Raw genomic sequence first — 18,288 nt, 5'->3', positions numbered from 1 at the left:
ATTTGTTCATGTTTGAGATAAAGTGCACATGAATATGGAGAGTTTGGATGAGACTTCTAGACATCATTTGTCACTGACTGCATCATGATTTGCCATAGTGTTGTTGGGTATGCTTTTAAGCTGCACAAATGGAACCGCGCGCTGGTTTTCAGGTCTGTCTGGGCGTAAAAAATATGTATGATTCAGGCCTGGTGTGGAGAAAATCCTATTTTTCTTCAGATATTCACCTACACCGTGTCAGGTGTTAGCTGCATCTGAGCGTTTTGCCACTAACACCTAACATGATGAGCATGTTTTTGAATGTCAATGGACATGTTGGCAACCATGTACACATGGACATGACTGTGATATGTAAAGCAAAAATCTAATCACAGCAGGACGCTTCTCCAGTTCACAGCATACTATCAGCGTCTGATCTCTGCCACCGCTTTTTTCACCCTCATACATTCGCCACGTTTGCAACGATTGCATCACATATTAGGATGAAAGACAACATATATTACAGCAAACACATTGAAGAAACGTCTTCAGTTCACGGCTAAAGGGCCTAATTAGTCTCAGTTATTGAAATGCTGTCAGATTAACAGTTATTAGACCTAATTAAAGAGCAGGTGCACATCCAGGTGAAGGGAAAAGTTTGAATTGCTTCAAGTTTCTGCTGCAGTTTTGATTTAAATTCAATATATTGTTGCTCCAGAGAAAACCACACATCTCCATTTAGAATTTTTCAGCACAACCGTAGGGTTAAAGATAAAGTGATCCTACTTTTTTAAGTTAAATAAACCATTTAAAACCTCAAAATGTCAGACAGCTGAGAATAAGGCAGATTTTCTTGGCTCACAAAACGTTAAAGTTTCAGATCAATATATACCAATTCATGTGTAATTTCTTATCTTATAGCTATGTGTTGCTTTTGAAGGTTATGTGTATAAAATATATGTCATTTAGATACTTATCCACATATCTAAATACAGCAGTTCCTTTACCACTAACAGGCAGATTGGTCGAGTTTGATTTCATGCTTTAACACCACAGATGGAAGATATTTATACACCCTCCCTCCCAAGTCAAGGTCATCATATAAAAAGACCATAACAGCTCATCAGGCAATTTAGTTGACCTTGCCATGCAGAAAGTAACTAGCAGTTACAGCAGGATTCACAATTACAGTCAATTAAAGTCAATAAAAGATTATATGACAGTTGATTACATTTAATTTACTCAGAGCAAAGTGGTTTCCATATTGTGCACTCACTGAGCAATAATTAATCCACTGCCTCCCATCAACCACAAACTCAAATCGTCGTGTTTGCTAAAAAGACAGCCATGACTAATTTATGCATCGGGATGAATATCTGACGACAGTGTATTCTGAAAAGTGCAGTTTTTATTGAATAACACAGCCATCGAGAAAGATTTAAAGTGCTAGGATTACTGCCATATGCTCCATCTCAACTGTGAACAACTAAAAACTCAAAAATAATAAATGCAATTTTTAACAACTAAATCTCACAATGTTCTGAATCTTTTATACGAGTTCTACTGTCCTTATTTTGTTGTGATGTTAAAAAGATTACCATGGGCCACTGCTTAGCCTGCAGCAACGGCTTTTCCTGCTGCTGTCGTTGCTAAGGTGCCAGATGCGCTAGGCAAGTAGCCGCATGATAAATGGCAGAAGGTGAGAGCTCTGTGGCCGGGACCGGGAGCACCCTGCCCCTGGATCCCGCTGCCAGTCCCTTGGCATGCAGCATGTCAGGCCAAATGGCATCCACATCCCCCTTCAACACTGACATTTAAAACCTCTGCCATGGTATCCAGCTGTGGACACCGCAGGTCCCTCTCCCCCGCCTCCTACCCTCAGCCTCCCCCAGGCATCAAGCCTCCTCAACCCCAATGATGCCGCTGCCAGACACCAGTCAACAAATTACGAACAACCAGAGCTTTTGTTCAAACAATTAAAGTACAGAACAATGCTGTACCTGTAGAGAAGAGACGTAATGCTCTAAAAATTAGGCAGATTAATGGCTTTTATCATCTGTGGGCAAAGCAAGTGTCCAAGTCAAAAACAAGGAACCACGCATGAGGTCATATGAACCATCATTTAACCGTTAGCTTAACACTAGCAGCTCTGTCCTGCTCCATAATTGGATCTGAGGCAGTATACACACCACAAACCCAAAAAAATCTTATCAGCGTAGTGGAACTTTTATAAATACAAACCCTCCATGGATCAAAAACTCATAATAGAAAGAGTCAGAATCGACCTTGTTGGCAGTTCTTGGTGTTTCACAGATGTCTCTTTTATAATGGCGGTCTATGGGGAGAATGTCTTTTTAGCCGCAGAGGAAAAAATATATATACTACTGCTTATTCACACACAAGTAAGTTCAACAGTAGCATACATAATGTGGAAATATGCTGTATGAGTTTGTCTAGACAGATCAGCATCACGGGTAAAAACTACTAAAGAGGTAAATCAGGAATTAACCAAATAATCAATTTTCAAGACAAGAGGTCCAACACCTGAATCGAGGTCCAAGTTAGGGACCTCGATTCAGGTCCATAGGCTTTACTTTTCATCATCCCATCACAAGTATTATATCTGAAGCTGCAGTCAGCTCTATTAACAGTCTGCCAGGTGCTATACGAATTTAAAAAGCAGCATAGAAATCATGAGCTGTCCTACACCGAGGGCAGCTGAGTTCAGTGATCACTACATAGGGGAATTTACTGTGGCGAGGACGGAGGGAAAGCAGCGGGGCGTCCAGTCAGTCTCTGGCTGCAGTCGAGAGTGTCATTATTTCCTCTTAAAATATGCCAAGCAGGTCAACCTGCACCCACAAGGATGTCGTTGGAGTTATTAAGTCTGCTGCGAGTCATGGAAGTATCCAACAGTTGAACTGTTGAATAATCAAAATGTCTGAGCTAAATCAGTCATTTTGAACCGATCCAGAGCCGTATGTGCAGTTTTAATCTGAGGGAAAAGTTAGTTAATACTTTTCATGTCATTCCAATCAAATACTGTGTACGTGTATATATTAGACACGCTTAAACCACAGAAACAAAAGTCAGGATTAATAACTGTTGTTACTCTTTAACTGTTTTCTTTTTAAATTTCAGCTACTAAGAATAAAAAAGAAACAACATCTTTTTTTCTCAAACCATCAACAGTACACATCAAGTTTTGGTGTCAGCATGTCAGAGTCAAACCTCAAGGGCCTCTCTCTCTCCAGACTCACCATTTTCTACTGACATTTAACAAACTTGAAGGGAGAAATCCACTGTAGAAGAGGCAGAATTTAAAATTCCCCCACTGACAGTAGCCTCGACTGTCCAAAATGCAAAGCAGCTGCAGAACAGGACATGTTTCGGGTTGAGAACAGATCAAAACTCCAGCTGGAAAAAAAAATCTCTCATCTCTCGCTGCTGCTATGCTTTTACAGAAAGTACTGCTGTCTCGACGTACACCGACTACATATAGAGTCACTAAAGGTCTATTAATTCACTATTCTGAGTTATTACTTCGTAAGGTTAATGGAGAGCATCCCGGTAAGAAATTACAATAATTGCAATATGCAGTCAAAAACTCAACACAACTAATTCCTTAAGCAGACTAATAAGAGCAATCGTGTAAAACAACAGCTAGTCGATAAATCTCTCTGTGCAGCGGAGCTCTGGTCCCGTTTCCGCCTGTTTTTAAATACTGTTTTTTAATTTGCTCTTTTTGAACTTAATGGCAGTTCCTTTAAACGTTGTAATAAAAACATAGAAGGGGAATGGCAAGACAATCTTACTAATTACAAACAACAGTAACAGATATAAACTAGTTATCAGTTTTTATTTGAACCCCTCATTTGTACAATTTAGTCTTTAGTTTTTGGTTAATGAGCAACTTGTTCCACATGCAAGAAACAGGTTTACCAATTAGTTTTCTCCTATTTTGATCATTTATTATTCAAGCAAAAATGCCCCAAATCCTCTGGTCCAATCCTCTATATTGTGAGGATTTCATTCTGTTTTTTGTCACACATACTAGTAAGCTGAATATCTTTCCGTTTTTAACTGTTGTTTGAGTAGAACAAGATATTCAGATCCTTCATTTTGAGGTTGAGGGGAATTTTTACACAACGTAAATCTTTTGCACACCTGTTGATCGACAGGTGCACAGACCAAGGTCAGACACAATCAGGACAAAAAGCTCTCCAATACTCTTCACCTCACTTGTAATCAAGAATTAATTTAAATAGCGTTTTTGTGCAAAGACCTTCATCAGGTCATTCAGAAGGTCTTCGTACTTCGTATCAAACTCCTTTCTTGATTGCAAAAGAGGTGAACAGTTTGCAGGAGTTTTTGTCCTGAAGTTTGGGGAATTAAAACAGACGTTTTCACCTTTTTTGTAATATTTTGAAGACAAAACAATACAGAACTTGTGTTTTAACTCATCATTCTGAAGTAAATACTGATTTCACAGTGTAATGTCACCATTCACGTAAAGATTGGCTCCCTATAAATCTCGCTCTCAATATGCTATTCGGTCTGCGACCGGGCTCAATGTTTCCCGGAAAAATGAAAGTCAGATTATCCCACAAAGGAAGTGCGTCAAGGAAACAGGAAGAGCCATTGTTTTCCCAGCTTGCTATGTCCAGGTAACGGTTGAACAACTGGAACAACTGTGGGAAGTCTACACTGCCAAAGAAAGACAACCTCGCTGATAGAGGCGGCAGAGAAGGTGAAGAGGGAGAGTCATATAAAACTGATATGTTTCCTCTCACAAACGAGGCTTGTGATGGCTCAAACATACATTCTGTCCACTAGATCAGTAAGTAACAAATCCTGCCCACTTATTAATAAGACTGGATGTGTTACTCTGCCTTTTCATAGCACTTAGATCAGGACTTCTGGGTCTAATTGGGATTCTTATGGTTGTTTTTATATTTGGATAGTAGCCAAGATACTGCCGGTATTTGTGACAGCAGCACTACCAGTAATACCACAGGGATAACGTTTTAATGCAATGAAAATAATTTTTGGTGGCAGCTAAACACTATATAGAAAGAAATACTGGTTCACAAGACCTTCTACTTTGAAGAAAAAGCTTGAACCACTGGAATACTCCACTGACCTGAGTTATTGTGAGGAATGGAGTAAAGCACTGATCATCACAGTACTTTGATTTATAACACTGTAAGAGTTTTCATATGTGGAATTTGCTTTAATTTTTTATCTAAATCTCCATAACACCCCAAGGCCACCTTGGCCTTGAGCTTTTATTTCCAGGAAGAAATGAATACACCAGGAGAAAAAAAAAAAGTATCTTATTTAATTCCTTGCAAAAAGGTGGAGGAATTGCCCTTCAACGAGCCGAGTAAAAATACCACTGTCAACTCTACACAGTAACCGTGCCTCTCTTTAACAAAGGCAGCGGAACATAAAAGAAGCAAAAGGTAGGAGAGTAAACACTTTACATTCTGACACTCATTAAAAACAGACAAGTCCACCCTTACCCGGGGGAAAGCGCACGTCATGGTATAGAGAGAGGCAAATACCAAACTGCATGGCATGGTATCAAAGGCATTTCTGCAGTCCAAAGGTCAGGTGATGGTAAAAGGTTGCTGAGAAACGGAGCTGCTGGACGGTCTTTCATCAGTGGGAGGCAGCTGGAGTCTCCACAGAGGCAGTGTTACTCAGGGCTGCAGGCACAGTGGGGCTGCTCCAATATGACATTTCACATCCAGATCTGCCACAGTAATGGCATTTTAGCCACTTTTAAAACAGCCAGACTGGCCTTCCTGCACTGCTGAAATTTTTATGGGCCGCAGTTTTTTTTTCATTGTTTGGGTTTATTACAGCGTCTGAAGGAGACTGGACGAGTTGTCAACGTGGAGAAAAAAAAAGGCAATTGAGGGCGAATGTGGAATTGATTGGCTGATACAAATACACACATACAGTACGCATAGGCGCGCTATACATCACACGGATAGGGAGGGAATACACCCTGCAGTGCAACCAAGCCACTCTAATTTTCATCTGAGGAGCTGCATCCACACTTACATGAGAATAAGAGAGCTGGAAATTAACATAAAAATGTATTTTTCTCATCTTGTGATTCTTTTTAAAAAAAAAAAAAAACAGCTTGAAAAAACCAACATGGGGAAAAAGTGTTTTGAAGTAAAGCATAGGCCCATGCCGTTACAAGATCAATTTGTACAACTCTTATCGCAGTTATTTATTTATTTCAGCCTGTGTGTCTGTCTCTTTTCTCTCTGGGAGGAAACGGTCAGTGTAGTTTTTCCTTTGAAGTCCCCTCTGAAATAATTTGTCCCGTTCGCTCGGAGGAATTGCCTCCGCTGATGGTTGCACATGGTATTTGTTGTTAAGTGGTATATGCTACAATATTCAGGCTTTGTTAGATTAAAGGAAAGCCAAATGCACTGATATCGCCTAATAACCATGCGCATAATATTACAAAAAAAAGAAAGAAGTGGAAATAAATATTCATGTGAAAAAGTGTTCAAGCAAAACAAAATGCAAATTTTAAGTGATCTACATCCCCGAAGAAGAAGTTATTGGATCCCACTGAGTGCATTAAGGGTGGCTGCACAAATGTAGTTTTTGATGCTCAAGTTTCCATTGTGTTGTATTTTAACATGCACGTGACACATGATGATGAAGTGAAGGAACAGTCAGTAGGAACATTATATCAGAGACGGTTTAGAAACAAGATGGTGCTCTGAGGAGTCTGGCCTGCACTTTTGCGGCAGCAGGTTCTGAATCTTGTCCTGAATGTCCTGAAATTTACACCCCGTAGTCACTGAAGTAAACACTGAATCCATTTTATTTTACAAGCATCATATCGTTGGAACATTCTGACAATAAAATGGCATTTTTCAGGAGGACAAAGGAGGAGAAAATGAACTTTGTTTGAGACCTGTATCTGGCTTCATCTATGGATCTGGAGCGAGCAAATTAAGATAGCAGATTAAAATGAGCAACAAAATAAAGCACAAACATTACATTTGTACTGTATCAAGTGTTGTATTGTCTTGACAAGCAGAAATCCATTTGTAATGCATAGGAGTCCAAAGATGCCTGATGTGATGTAAACCTCTTACAGAAATGTCCTGCTACAGGCTGCCATATATGTTATATAAAAGTTAATATATGATTATTATATACATACATCCTTGGTTATAAGCAGATATAGGTTTATATCATATATGATTTATATATATTTATTAGCACAATGTACAGTTAAGTATGTTGGGAATGTGATTTTTTTGCAGGTATTTAGTCACTACTTAAAGACCTGGACTAATCAAAATTCTGACTTCATGGTAGCCAGAGGAAAATGGATCACCACAGCTGGAGGAAAAGATCATCTGACCAACATAAATATCTGTACCAAAGTTTGTGTCAATCCATCCTGTAAAAGTTGAGATATGACCTGGTCTGGATGGAATCAAGGACCGACCGACCAACCAACAGACCCACTGACGTTGCAGCTAGCTTGGCTAATAAAAATAAATGCTAGACACTGAAAGAAGCAACACAATCCGTGCACTTAACAAACTTGTATATAAAAACTCTACATGTCGATGGCTTATAGGAAGGTTTTAAGTCAGTAGTTCAAAAATACTACTCACAGTACAGTAGTTTTCTGTTGGCACGTTGAAATTCAGCATAAAACATGTTGCGTGCTGACCTAATTTGAACTTGATATTAGACATTAATTTGTTCAAACTGGGAAAATGTATGTAATATATATATTAATACTTAAAACCTAATGCACCGTGATCTTTTTTTAAGGAAGCCTCCACATTTTGAAATAGATGTGCCCTTGCATTAATTATGGCACAGGATATTGGAAAGAAAGCCATCAAATCCATCGGGAGGGGTCATCATTACATGTGACCTTTCTCTGAGATGAGTTTTGCGTCTGTGCCTCTGCACTTGGTCCTTTGATTAGAAATATAATGTGAGCTTTCGGACCATCATAAGACGGTCACATTCTCCCAGCAGCTCCTCCAGATTGACACATGACAGGATCGTTTCACCTGTCTCCACTTCCATTATGTAGCTAGAGTAGAAATCAAATGGAGGAGCGGTGGCTTAGAGACACAAAGATGCATGCAAAAACAAGTAAAATGCACACATACAGTAAAGCCCTATAAATACCAATTACAGAAATATCATGGACAGACACACGGGGAGTAATACTGCACATGTTTACTGTACATTTGCGCAGGCGACAACACAAACAACACACACATGCACAGAGCAGAGACTCCCTGCCTGCCATATATGATTTACATTTAGTGGTTGAATAATCAGTTGACACGCAGCTCAGGGAATACTGTGCTTAATAAGTGCCTCTTCATATATGCAGTATGCCGGAGTTATCTCCAACATGAGACCGCTGTCAAAATGTCGATGAATCTCAATTTAACCGCCAACTCAATCACATGGGAACCATCTCGCAGAGAATGTGGAGATCCATAACTCGGCGTGTTTGGAGATATTGAAGAAAACGGAAGTTTGGGAAAACACAACTGTCGGTTCTTTAAATGTTTTATAGAGGTAACGCTTCTTGTAATAAATTGTATATGTTTATGGGTGATACAGCAAGTCCTCATAAATTGCTTAATCACAATAATAACACCATATAAATGTTGAAAATAGCAAAATAACATGTTAATATTAGATTATAAGACATTTACAAGCACCCAAAAGAAACATCTTTCTTCTAATTTGTATAGCGAGTTTGACCAACTTCTCTATTATATCATTGTTAAACCATTAAGATTTGTTGTTGATTAAACATACTTATAATGCATTTATTATCAGCTAACTATCCTTTTTACTGCTACCGGAACTAAAGCAAGAACAATGATTTATTAGGTCAAGTTATAAGTGCTATTAAATGTCCTATATCTAACAATAAACATGTTAATGCTATTATAAAAAATGTATATAATCTTATTAAAGCATGTAATAAGGACTTATAGGGGTCTTATCACATATCAACTAATGCTTACGACATGGACCGTAATATAAAGTGGAACCGAAATGATATATCCGAGGATGTCTTATCTACTGCCGTCCACTCAGTCTTCACACACTTGGAGAGTAAGCAGCTACGTCAGAAAGATGCTTGTTGATTTCAGCTCAGCATTCAATACAAGCTCGCCCAGAAAGCTGATTGGAAAACTAAACACTCTGGGCTACCACACTCTGCAATTGGATATTGGACTTCCTCACAGGAAGAATCCATCTCGCTCATCATCACCACCCTGGTTTAAAAAAAGCAAAGAAAAAGCTTCACTTCCACAGGATACTCACAAAGGCTCAATTCTGGAGCCAAATTCTGGTAAACCTTTATAGAGGAGCAGTAGAAAGCATCCTGACGTACATCACAAAACTGGCATGGTTTGAGCACGGCCCAGAAGCAGAAGGCTCTACAGCGGGTGATTAAAACCGCCCAAAGCATCTCTGGTACCGTTTACAGAGCATCAGTGACATCCGTGAAGTGAGATGTCTGCACTGAGCCCAAAGGATACTAAAAGACGACACCCACCCCAGCCACAGTCTGTTCACCCTGCTGCCATCTGGAAGAAGATACTGAAGAATCCACTGACGTACCACCAGACTACAGAGCAGCTTCCTCATCATCAACACTTTTCCTATGAGTGCAGCAGGGACTCAAACCTAGCTTAGCTTTTGAAATCCTAGTATTGTAAAAAAAAAAAAATGCAAGTAAATTTACGTTGTTCCCCATTTTATTGCATAACATCATCATGATATGGAAAAAGTGTAGGCATTTCCTGTTTTTAAGGCTTCTTTAAAGTGAAGTGATGTTATTTTCTGAACTTAACCATGTCCATATTACTAATGATTATGTATCTTATTTATTGTGTTAATATTTTGTACAGCAGTCATCATTACAATATTTTGGCAATATCGACTTTGAAGCATTTGGTCAGAAGTTGTATGATATCTGATTTTGTCAACCAGTCCTAGTATTTACTGGGTGCTTTTGAGGAATTTCAAAATATGTCTTGGTGGAATTTTGTCAACTCAGCTGTTTGAACTGATTTTTTTTTTATATTTAATTTTTGATCTAGAGGAAAGCTTCTGCACACGTACATCAGTATGAATCTTTTGGTCATCAAGACGTCTATATGGGCGTTGTAAGCAGGGCAATATTTAACCTCAGAAAATAATTTAGAGATTATCACCTCACAAGAATTACGCAGGATTTAAAGGTCATTAATGTAACTAGAAGCTACTATTTTCAAGCTTTAGATTACAGTATGAGGATTGAAGAATATTGACCAACCAAAGCAAAAAACATCGGACAAACACGCCCCTCCCTCGCAGAAAATATCTCTCTGAACCTCCCTTTTATTCCCTCGCATCTCCTCTCCACGCTCCCCACTGGTACCAGCCATGCTGTGTCTATGGCTGCCAGCAAAGAGCAACCCTTTTGCTGGTGCCTGGTCGCTGTCTCCAGCGTGGATGAGGCAGGGCTGACTCACCGTGCCCCCCTCCTGCACGGAAGAAGATACGAGGCGGCAGGAGGAAGGATGCGCACTCGCAGAACGTTTTGCCTTTTAGGTTTACGGCTTATTTCCACACGTAAAGTCGTGTCGAAGTGTCTGATAATAGCATGGATGCATGTGTTTATATGTATGGTTTCAATACAGACAGTGGAGCCAGTTGCCGCTAAAGCTGCACATCGAGTATGAATTTCTTTTCACTTCTTTTCCCTCCTCCACACAGTTTTTCACACGTTTACAGGTCTCATGAATTGCTGTGAGAGGACCTCCATTTGCCTTTCAGGAGTGCGGCTCCCCACCTGGGAAACAGCTGTTAATAAGAACGATACTCTGAAAATACATTGCTTTTCCCCCCACAAGCACATACATTGAAAAAAAAAACTAAGTAGTCATTTTTCGGTTGTTTTTTTTCCTTCTTAGGAAGCCGACTTCCCTGCGATCTATAATGGAGTAGATATTGCTCGGCCTATTGATTGATGTCTCCTTCCCCCCACTTTGACATTTGCTTATCCTCGTCCGCATCTACTGCTATTGACGTTCACTCTATCTGGACATCTTCCTAAGCTGTTTTGTCATTTGTCACCTCTTAAATAAAAATGGAGGAGGGGGGGGAGAGTTGTCAGTGATAAGACTTAATGATATCAACCACATTGATGGTTTTATACAAGCTTGCGCGGGAGAGAATAACGTCCACATTCAGAGCTGTGCTTAATTTTCCCTGCTCTCTACCTCTTATGGATCCCACTGAGCCATTTCATCCAGCGTATTTCTATTTTTGCCACCGAGAGGCAGGCAACAGGAGACCCATTCGGCAACCTCTAGCATGCATTCACTCATAACTGTGGTCAATTTACGGCACATTTACTGAAAGCACGCTTTTGGTTTAACACCTTTTAAACTAATGTATTTGAAGTGCCCACTCCACAGGCTCTCCTGTCAAAAGCTACTATTTTGCCCAACTTACCCTCAACTCTCCACTTCTTGGATACAAATTGGTGAGATCAACACTTCCACGTTCGAGCTGTTGCTAATAAAACGCCCTCTGAGTGAGTTTGCTGTGTTTATACTCTGCCAGGTCTTTATTTGTAGTACAGTAAATGCCGCGCTTCCTTAACATGCATTTCTACAAACACAGTCTGGCGCAGATTTTCTCCCCATGAGGTGGAAGACAGATTTTTTCCTTTCCTCCCCCCCTCTTCCCATCCATCCCTCCCTCACCCTGGCTCCTGCAGAGAGGCTATTATTGCAGCTAATTATCTACAAATAGGCCCAATATGACAAACACAGCCCTGTACCAGTGCTGGCTAAGCGCAGGAATCAGACTGAGTGGGAATAAAAGAATGAAAAGGAGGCGAGGAGAGGCAGACAAAGAACAGGACAAAAAGTCACAGTGAAGAAGAAGAGGGAAAAAAAGTGAATCAGAGATAATTGAGAAGAACGTGATAAAGACACAATGTGGAATAAGATGAGAGAAAATGCGGTGCTAAAAAAGATATAAGTAGGAGGCAGATGGGCGAAGAAAAGGCAGTGACACCAAAAGGAGAGACAGCACAGAGAACAGGGGAAAATGATCTTGTCTATACAGTCTGTGACGGTTGTTGCCAATGGCAACTGTCCTGCGATGCACAGGCCACATCCATTTAGCTCCCAGCATGCCTCATGATCAGGGCAGCTCAGGGGTCTAAGGCTGTCTGTCTCATTTCCATAGAAAAACTCATTTACCAGGCAAGCATGGAGGGCTATGATGCATCAATGGGTGCTTGATTAGATCCTCACCGCTGATACATATGAATATTTATCAGTGTTGAATGAATACACATTTACTCTCCTTTCATCTGGATCATCCTGAGTGTCCTCCTGCTCTCCTCTTAATTTTTTCCAATGAATATGTCACCAGAGCATCAGGGCCCCCCGACAAAGTGACAGCACTCAAGATAATCTGGTTATTGTTGCCCCGTGGTGACGATCAACACTCAGTCTAAGTTTCATAAAATGCATATGGCTTTTGTCTTGTGTTGTGTTTTGTTCGCCATGGTGACAACAGCTCTTACAGACCTAAAAGAAATGAGTATGGGGGACGGTAATCAAAGCAGCGCACTTAAAAGGATGTGTGTTTGGAATTCATCGCTGCTGCAGATTAGTGTTTGGCTGCACAACTGAAGCTGCAGGTGTGATATGAATGCCAAGACAAGTTGGAATCACACTTATTCCTTCCCCACAGGGCCACGGAAGACAAGCACTCATGCTCTTTTTCTTTTTTTCCTTACACACAATGGATATTTTTAGAGAGTATAACTTACATCACTGACTCCGGCCTCCACAATCTTCAGGCCTGTCTCCTTCTCCAGCTGCTGCTTCTGTTGGACTGCATGGGAGACAAAAGCAGAGGCGGTGTTGAGTATGAGCAGCGGATGACAAAGTAGCAGATTTTTCAGTTCCTGCTGCAGAACAAGTGGTCAGTGAAACTGAGAATGATGCAATGAATGTAACAGCATGAGTCAGATGTCAAACTGGTCATAGAAAATAACCATCCCACACACACAAACACAAACACATATACAAAAGATCTTCATCCAGAAGAGAAGCAAAACAGGACTCAGGGTTAGAAAGCAAGCAGTTCCGGTTAGCAGGTCAGAGATACAGTAGGTGAGGGTCTACAGTAGAGCTGCAAGATATAAAAAAAATGTTTGTGTCATGAAAAAACTATTATCAATCTCTACGATCAGCTTGAATCCATAGACGACACAAATAAACACATCCAAATGTGAAAGAATTTAGTTAATTTCCCTTAATTGCGATGCACATCCATGTTAGCAGCTTTGTCACACTATACCAAATGGTAGAGCCAACCCAGACGGCAGTATACACGTATATGCATTTGTAAGCAAGCAAACACAAATGGCAATCTCATTGATTTGCGGGTACATGTGCTGCAAAAATGTAACTTACCTGATGATGGCGCTAAATTGGATTGCAATTCATCCCGAAGGGAGACATGAATGTCTGTACCAAGTTTAAAAGCAATCCATCCAATAAATGTTGACCAATTTGATGCAAAAACATCATGGTGCAAGCGTCAGGTAATTCATTGTGTTTCAGCTTCTAGAAACCACTTATAACAGTTGTTTTATTAATAGTTGTTGAGATATTTCAGTCTGGATGAAAAGTTGTGCTATTGCCATCCATATTGCCATGCCATGGTTAAAAATATAAAATGCCCAGCAGACTTGACCATTATCCTCCACACACATTGAGTCAGACCCACTTAAGATTGCCAGAAAGCAGATGAAGTGCTTGTAGATTCACGGCACAAAATAAGCTCCAGCCTTTGTTCTTGCAGTAATTAATACACCACACGAGTTTGATCCTCAGATCTACTGATCTAATCAAATATGGCATGCTATTTCCAACGCTTTGTTCCACGAAACATATTCTCATGCAAATCAAACCAAAGTGAGGCAACGTTAAATATCCATCGTTCAAGATCACACATTTCGCCGACTCTTTTCCCCTCCTGTGCTTAACGCCCCTTCCTCACTTTGATGGAGACATTTTATATTGAAAAACAAAATCAAAGGGGCCTTAATAGATTATGCCAAATTATAGAGTGGCACAAAAAATGGAGCATAATTTTAATTGAGTTTGTTAGCATGTGAATGTGATTGGTAATGGGGAAAAGGGAAAAAAAGTGAGAGTTGAAGAGAGAGGAAGAGAAAGAGAGCAGGTCCTTTAAATCCCATTTCCCCAGATGAAGGCTATGCAAATGACCCTGAAGAGCTGAACCCCACCTCACACTCCAAATTCGGCAAGGGCCTGTTTAATTAGTATTTTAATCTATCCCAATGATTCCACTCAGTCCACAATGTATGCAGCATTCCATCTAATTAAGCACGCTACTTTTAGGATAATCATCCATCTCCCTCGCTCTTCCTCTCTCCTCCTTTTTCTCTTTCTGGTTATTAAGGATCCAGCAAACATTGATCATCCTATCATCTCATCAACATGGCAGCGAAGGGGACATCTTATGTTTTAGGTGTCAGCCAGGGTTGTTTTTTCTGAAGGATGGCTGAAAGGAGGATAAAGGGAGGCGGTGAGAGGGCTGGAAAGGTCAAATATACATTCAAAGTCTCTAAATTGGAGTGCCACACAAAAGACGGAAGACAAGAGGATGGGGAAAAAAGAAAATCTCCGGCTATTAGCGAGAGGAGAAAAGTCTTCAACTGGAACATCTCAACTCACTCTCATTTCATGTAGCCAGCCCTGTATTCAGTCAGACATATTGCCTCTCCATAGATAGCTACAGTACCTGCATGGTCTTGGTGCTATTTAGGAGGGGGGTAATGAGCGAGGTAATTGGGCCCAGCTGGGTGAGGTCGTAGGTGGTGGGCGGAGGCGAAGCTGTTGAAAGGTCACACAACATTTTGGTCCTAATGAGGAACCCTCTGGGGTCGCAACACATCATGAGTCAAACTACGAAAAGATTAGCCTTGGAATCAACACACATGCGCGTCACAGCGGCTGCAGCTCTGGGTTTTGACTGACAAGCTGACATTAACCGTCTTATGGCGAAACCAAAGAAGCCTGAAGGTCAGTATTTACTCGCGAATCAAAGCTGAGGACTCTCCAATCAACCGGAGGGAAAGGACAGTCCCACAACAGCCACTTTAAATGTAAATACAACGTACTTGCCGAGCTCATTAGCCGGTAACTGGATGGATGTGGGGCTGAAGAGAGAGTCCAGCCAATGGATTGCTTGTTCTGTCACTGACTGTACAGATAACAGCCTACAGCATCTCTCTCTGGTCACCCCTTATATTAACCTCCCTTTGGAGGCTCACTCTCTTTCTCCTCTCCTCACAAGACACACACAGATTTTGTAAGCTTCAAATTAGCCACCAAATACTCCTGACAGACTGTGGAAAAGAGATGTCAGGTCTCATTTCAGAGAGCCTCCTCCAGCCATTTTAATAGGCATTGTCTGAGTCTATCTAGTCTGATCTCTAATATTGAGATCTGATCCCTGCTGCTCATTTGATCTTTGCGGTTTCCGAGTCATATTGAGCCATATCATCTCATGTTCAGCTGGCAAAAAAAAAAAAAAAAAGCACAGTGAAAGGGTTTTTCATGTGTGTTAAAATGTGCTCCATTCTCATGTGCTTTCAATTGAGATTACATACACGCACACCAGCTTTATTGGAGAGAATAAAATAGATAATTGCCTTTGACTATTCAGTATAAATTCAGTGAAAGGGGGTGATTGTTAGTTTTAATATAAATGCCGTAAGCTGGAAAGCAGTGTCGCTTGTGTGCAATACAACAACAATTGGACCTGGTCCATCGTCAATCAAAAACAATATAATTAAAGGTCCTCTATTAGTAAAATCCCAGCACTCACCCTGTAAGAGACAGCGGCTGTTCAACCTCTAAAATAAACTACTGCATTTTGTTGTTTTGTTTTTGATCACATTTATGGTCATGATGTTTTCACCAATAGCCAATCAATGGTTTTACATTTTGTAGTTGCCTATATATAGAACATGTACATTGCTGGTGGCCAGAATTCACAGAAAACCAAAATATCTATCACAAAGGTTAGCGATGACAAGTCATTTTCTGCATTATTTGTCAGCAGGTCATTTTTTAATCTTCGCAAAGGAGGAGATGAAGCAGCCACAGTGATTTTTACTTTACTTTGTCCTGCTGTTGGGTGGGGAAAAAAGCCTAGAATCAGATTGTGGTTGTACTTTATTTTTCCTCATTCTTCATTAAATCATCAAAAGTTTGTCTGGCTTCACTGTAAACAGATTCACCTGATGCTCTTCAGTTGTTGTTTTTTGTAAGGTTGCTGTAATCAACCAGTAACCACAGGTGTCTCCCAATCAAGCAGGGGTAAAATTTAACAAGTTATGACCTTAAATTAGAAATATACAGTCGGTCCATTGCACTTGCACTACTGCTTAATACACCAAACATTTATTATAGACAAAAAAAATACCCTTTAAATGAGCTGGAACTGTGCCTGTGTTGAGAGGACATTTTTTCATTTAAAAAAAAACGCTGTTTTTATCAAGTATTAGAAATGCATTATGGAATGTGTTTCTGTCAGACATCCAAGCATTCAGACAGGTAAACAGGAAGAACACTTGAAAAAACTCATCAAGGACTTGTTGAAGGAGAGGAAAAGGCCATTTCAATCATCAATCTAAAGAATGACTCCAAACATCTCAGACAAGATCGCTAATGGATGAGAATTCAGCGAAAGCACACATTTAAGCTTGATTTTATGTGACCTTTAAATTGCTCTGTAGCATATGCTCTCAACACAAATTATCTTGTGGCGAGATATAATTTGATTAAAATGTTGCTTTTTCTCCACCATATGCTGCAAACCGAGGCAATTGTGCGCCCCTCATCATAGATTCTAATAGCAATTCAGAAATGATTATCATGAAGTCATCAGAGCTTAAAGTCATGAATATATATATTCATTTTTTCTGATATACGACAGGGTTGTTATTGTTAGAAGCAATATAAATTCAGCATCGGGGAGACAAATCACCGACTGTTGGCTGTAAGTATTTTGTATTTCAACACGGCACAGCAGCCAGCACTGTCACATGATCGTAATGTCGCCTCTATGGCCAAATGGGGGTATATAGTTGACAAAATGCATATTTCACCACTCTCTGATTGATCTGTTAATATTGAATAACATCCACATCCATTCCATCTATCTCCCCCCTCCCTCCCCTGCTCCTCAGGTCGTCTATTCACCACTTCCATCTCTCCATCCGTCACTCCAACCAAACAAAATGAAAGTGTTTATTGCGGAGGAGGGCTGACGCTCACGCCTCTCCACAGCCGTTAGCCTTATCAGCAGGCAATCGCTCCGATATTAAAGCTGCCATTCCGCCCATCACTTTCCCCTTGCACATATGATGGCTGTCTCTACCTATCAGAGTGGAGAGAGGAGGAGGAGGACGGGGAGGAGGAAGCGGGGAGGGAAAGAGAGTGGGGAGATGCACCTGATCCCCTTGACAGATAAGATGCACGGCAACCCATTTTTTCCAGTCAAAATCCAAGGCGGGAAACAAAAACAAATATTCCGTTGTAGCTCGGAGTATGAAGAAGCACAGCGCTGACTTCCGAGCTGCTATTCATTACGTGCGTGATATATAGAACATGTATGTGGCCCCCTTTACATCTGACTTCTGCACGCTGGTGCTTATCAAAATGTAAATCAGTCTGCAGATATTGTTATAGCTTTTATAAGGCTTATTTGTTCATCTTCTAACCGGAGAGGATATTCTGCAGGAGGAGCACAAACACACTAATATAAAATGGCTTTCACATGGGCACTGATGTTTTGCCGTGAGGACAAACACACAGTAAATAACTCGATATATACTACTATCTGAGCCCACAGTGTCAGCCAGAAAATCCCACAGACGTCTTTCTTTTCCTCTTTCCTCTCTTCTGGTTCAGGCGTATCAATTGTTATGCAGCTCCTCCTGGCTTATACAAATCAACACACCAAATCAGAGCGCTGCACCTCTGAGAAAACAACTACATATGAAACAGACGGACGAGGTGGAGGACGAGCCGGAGGAGTGCAGAGGTAAGAGATATTTTAACATTCAGCGTGTGTTGATATCTAATCAAGATATGATTAACTCATTAACATTGTGTCAAAATTAAATACCAAATCAAAGGAAGTGTATTAAAAACATCG

At 40.5% G+C, this 18,288-nt stretch overlaps 1 protein-coding gene across 2 annotated transcripts in view; it reads right to left on the bottom strand.

Moving 5' to 3' along the window:
* ptprn2 (protein tyrosine phosphatase receptor type N2) overlaps positions 1-18,288 on the bottom strand; it is a 136,620-nt gene that overhangs the window by 44,497 nt on the left and 73,835 nt on the right. For both annotated transcript variants that reach the window (XM_030397896.1, XM_030397894.1), the window contains one exon: positions 12,857-12,921. In XM_030397896.1, coding sequence (XP_030253756.1) covers positions 12,857-12,921 — 65 coding nt within the window. The remainder of the gene's footprint in view (positions 1-12,856; positions 12,922-18,288) is intronic.

Source organism: Sparus aurata, chromosome 19, assembly GCF_900880675.1.
Source record: "Sparus aurata chromosome 19, fSpaAur1.1, whole genome shotgun sequence".
Classification (NCBI taxonomy): Eukaryota; Metazoa; Chordata; class Actinopteri; order Spariformes; family Sparidae; genus Sparus; species Sparus aurata.
The sequence above is the reverse complement of the archived record's forward strand: the minus strand, read 5'-3'. Positions and strand labels throughout refer to the sequence as shown.